The sequence below is a fragment of the Echinops telfairi genome, unplaced genomic scaffold (assembly GCF_000313985.2).
Source record: "Echinops telfairi isolate 266 unplaced genomic scaffold, ASM31398v2 ScPeMD7_25;HRSCAF=90, whole genome shotgun sequence".
Classification (NCBI taxonomy): domain Eukaryota; kingdom Metazoa; phylum Chordata; class Mammalia; order Afrosoricida; family Tenrecidae; genus Echinops; species Echinops telfairi.
The window spans coordinates 21,603,121-21,607,592 of NW_022103922.1; the positions used below are offsets into that span (position 1 = coordinate 21,603,121).

Here is a 4,472-nt window from a genome sequence, read left to right on the forward strand (position 1 = left end):
GCCAGCAGGATAAACTCAAAGGAAGGAAAACAAAACCTACTGCCCGCCAAGTCTGCTTGGAGCCTCTGTAAATCTTCCGGGGAGCAGACGCCTCCGGCCGGGCGGGCAACCCAGTAGCCGCAAGGGGTGGAGGTGGGGGTGAAGGGGGGCGGGGAGGGGCTTAAGGGTACCCTGTGGGTCCATCGCTTGCCCGACAGCGCCACCAGTGAGCCAGAGGATGGATTTCACCATTTTTCAAAGCGGGTGCTTTACTGTCAGTCTTGCACATTTCAGGTATTGTTTCCTTTAGATATATTGTGATTTAAAAAAAATACTACTCTCCCCGCCTCTCTAAAGAAACAAAATTCCAAAAGTTGGCACTTAAGGCAGAGGGGGAGTTCTGGGGACGCACTGGGTTAAGTGCTGGGCTACTAGGGAGTCCCCGCAGTCGAAACCCACCCAGCCCTCCAAGGTTGAATCCCTTCGCCGGCTGCTTCCCAGGCGTTCCTTGAGCGGAGATAAGCCCCAGGCCCTGCCTGCCCTTCCCAGCCAGCCCCCCTTCCCCTTCTGGGCATCTGCTCTCTCTTACCTGCGGGGTCATCAGTGGCGGCAGCTGCCTGCAGATACTGGACAATGTGATGGTGACCCTGCTCCTTAGCCAGGTCCACGGGAAGGCGGCCCCAGAGGTCCTGCACTTCCAGGTGCGCCCCTGCCTGATGCAGCATCTTGAGGGTGTCCAGGAAGCCCTCCCGGGCCGCGTCGTGCACCGGCCTGGTCAGCGTGGTTGGGTCCACGCAGTTGGGGTCCGCGCCGTGGCGAAGCAGCAGCTGCGCCACCTTCACGCTGCCCATCATCATGGTCTGCAGGGAGAGCAGAGCACAGTGTTCAGGTCACAGGCGTACCAATGGCTTATTTCCAAAGTCCCGGGATCTGGGCTTTGGATGCCTTTTTCTCTGCCTTTACTCCCACAAGTTCCCTCCTTCCCTCCCCAACCCACCCCAGCTCTATACATTCTGCATCTCAGTAGATTACATTCCTGTAGACCACACTGCTGGAGGAGAAGACCACCGCTGCTAACCCACGGAAGTTCTGGTAGCGCTTACCAGGGAATACTTTTCTTACTGCCTCAAACATTCTAAGGTCTTTAGCCGTTAGAATGTTCACACAGCAGGTGTGTATTCTTTGTTAAATCGCCAGTTCTGTATTTCTTTCTCTTATTTTGAAATGACACAATCTCAACCACAGATGCTTGGTTTTCAGTGCTGCACTCAAGTCCTGAACTTGATACTTCTCGACATATTTTTGTAAAAAGGGAAGCTTTTTTTTGGTCAGCATATTAAGGTACTGTGTTTAAGCTTCAGCTTTTAAAAAAAGTATAAAATTAGTTGATTTATGTAACTAGCCTTAAAATTCCTTCCTGTAGTAGGTTGAATAATGCTTCCTGCCACTCCCAGCCATATCTGTGCCTGATCTCTTGAAACACGTGAATATTTTACTTTACATGTCAAAAAAGATTTTGCAGGATGTTAAATAAATGGTTTGGAGGTGGGGAGATTGTTCTGGTTAATTCCTGTGGTCCAAACATCATCATGAATGTTCTCAAAGAGAAGATACAAGGATGGGCGCTGAGGTCAAAAAGGAAGAGAGGATGTTTAGCGGCTCCATGTGAAAACAGTGGGAAGAGAGATGGCTTCTAGAATCTGGGGGCTGGGGGGAGGTCAAACACAAAGAGATGGAGTCTTCTCCAGAGCTTTGAAAAGGACCACAGAGGAAAAGCCTAGAAAGTTTCTCCAAGGAATTGTTTTCCATCATCACAATGTGCCTATTCCTTCGAGGGCAGCAAGGACTATGAGGTGAAAAAATTTCTTGGAAAACCTTGCTCCATCTCCCCAATACAACCCTGCTGTCACTCCTTCAGAATTCTTTTGGTTCAGCTTTCTCTGGTGCCCTTGCTCTGACTTGCTCCCCTTTCAGCTGTTCTACTACCTGGTTATTCTGATCTCCGCTTCTTTGCTCTCCCTGGAGTCTCCCTAAAAGCTCAGCGGGTGGGATTTCCCAATAAAGCCTGTTAATTAAAAAAAAAATTCTTTTTGTTCTTGGAACTCAAAGAACAATGAATAGGAACATACGTTGAGTCTCTGCAGGCAGAAAAATGCAGTTTTGACTTGGTGTAAATTAGAGCTTGCAGAATTCTTCTATAAAAGACGGGAGGGATGGAAACACTGCCTTCAGAAGTAAATAGACCTAGATGGAGTAATGTCAAGAAATAATAGTTTTGTATTTTGACATTTTTGTTTCATAAATATTTCTATTATTTTGTAGCAAAAAAAGAAAGACAAAAGAAAAGAACCACAGCTATGTGAACCCTGATAGATTTTTAATGGTCAGAACTATAAGATTAAAAAGATGTGTATTTTCAAGTTACTAAATTTGTGATCATTTGTTACACTAGCATTCCAAAACGAATATGCTCTTCTATAGGAGGTACTCAACTCCCTTCCTTCTTAAACTGCCTTTGGAACAGTGATCATTTCCAAAGAAGGATTTTTAGATGTTGTGCACCACCCCAGCCACCTTAGAATTTGGGAGCTCCCTGATGGATGGTGGTGGTGGAGGAGTCCTCTTAGAATAACTGCTACCTAGTTATATTTTCTTTTGTGTAGTGACTGTGTAATGAGAAACCAGCTATATCCTGTAACCAATTAAATCCAAATGATCTGTCCAAAGCAAAGAGAGGCAATAAATTCTACTATGGTGGTTGGATCATACCCATGAAGTGTGAAAACCAATTAAATTAGTTTTCCAAAGGGCAAAGGAAAAAATATGTGAACCAAATTACAGCCACCAAGCACTGCAGTGGCACCGTTTTGGCTTATCCAGTCAAGCCACTCACTTTGGTCATCAAGCTGGTCTTGATCTAATGTACAACTATTAGTCTCTGCTCATACGAAGAGAATGAAGGGACTCAAAGCCCAAAGAAGAAAGTAGTCCATTAGACTAACAGCCCAAATGAACCACAGGGACCAGAAGAATTAGATGGTACCTGTTTGTTCTATTGGACCAACTATCACCCTCAAATACCCTCTGAAGTTGGAACTGAATCTATTTCTGCAGGTCATCCTTCAGCCATATAATAGATGAGCCTCTAAAATAAGCAATGCCACTTGTGAGTGAGTAACATGTTCCCTTCAGCAATCAACCGTATGAGATAAAAAAAAGTCAACGTTTACCCAAAAGCAAAGATAAGGAGGGGAAGGGAAACTAGAAGAGTGGAAACAGAACTGACCATAGAAATGAGAATGTTGACAACTGTGAACATCATAATCAATGTCATGGAACCGTCTATATAAAAATGGTTAAACTGCTCATCTAAAACACAAAGTATTATTAAAAAATAAAACACTGAACATAATTTAACTAATACATTAGACTACGAAGGAAACTGGTCTTGAATGTTTTTTCTTATAATTTGTTAATTTTTAAGAGTCATAATTTAAAATAAAAATCATTTGTAACTTAATATGCACCTGTCTGTATATATTGCAATATTACATTCATTACAATATCTACCAATGGACAAGCTCTATAGAGTCCTTCACAAAAAATTTCCTAGGACAAGTGGCCATCTAGCTCAGAAGCAACAAAGCCCACATGAAAGAAGCACACCAGCCTGTGTGATAAAGAGGTCTCCAAGGGATCAGGGATCAGGGATCAGGCATCAAAGAACAAAAGATAAAATCATTGTGAATGAGGGGGAGTGCAGAATGGGAACCCACTCCCATCTGAAGGCAACTGGACATCACCTTACAGAAGGGTCGCAGGGAGGAGAGGAGCCAGTCAGGGTGCAGTGTAGCAATGATAAAACATACAACTTTCTTCTAGTTTCTAAATGCTTCCTTCCCCCTTTCCCCCACTATCACGATTCCAATTCTACCTTACAAATCCAGCTGACCAGAGGATGTACACTGGTAGAGATAGGAACTGGAAACACAGGGAATCCAGGACAGATGATCCCTTCAAGACCAGTGCTGAGAGTGGTGATACCAGGAAGGTGGAGGGAGGGTGGGGTGGGAAGGGGGAACTGATGATCACAAGGATCTAGGTATAACCCCCTCCCTGGGGGATGAACAACAGAAAAGTGGGTGAAGTTTAAGATATGACAAAATAATGATTTCTAAATTATCAAGGGTTCAGGGTGGGGGAGCAGGGATAGGGGAGAAAATGAGCTTATACCAAGGGCTCAAATAGAAAGCAAATGTTTTGAGAATGATGATGGCAACAAATGTACAAATGTGCTTGACACAATGGATGTGATAAGAGTTTTATGAGCCCCCAGCAAAATGCTTTAAAAAACAGGAATAAATAGGTGTTAAATTGTAACTACTGGAATGATGTCTTGAGAAGGGAAAGAAACAAAAAGACCTAATTGTATTAGAACAGTGATTCTCAACCTGTGGGTCCTGGGCCCCTTTTGGGGTTGAAAGACCTTTTCA

The 4,472-nt window shown here is 44.0% G+C and overlaps 1 protein-coding gene across 1 annotated transcript in view; it reads right to left on the reverse strand.

The window, feature by feature from the left end:
- Positions 1-4,472, reverse strand: part of LOC123521593 (cyclin-dependent kinase 4 inhibitor B-like) — a 29,141-nt gene that overhangs the window by 1,151 nt on the left and 23,518 nt on the right. Inside the window, exon 3 of the mRNA XM_045289373.1 lies at positions 569-839. Coding sequence (XP_045145308.1) covers positions 569-839 — 271 coding nt within the window. The remainder of the gene's footprint in view (positions 1-568; positions 840-4,472) is intronic.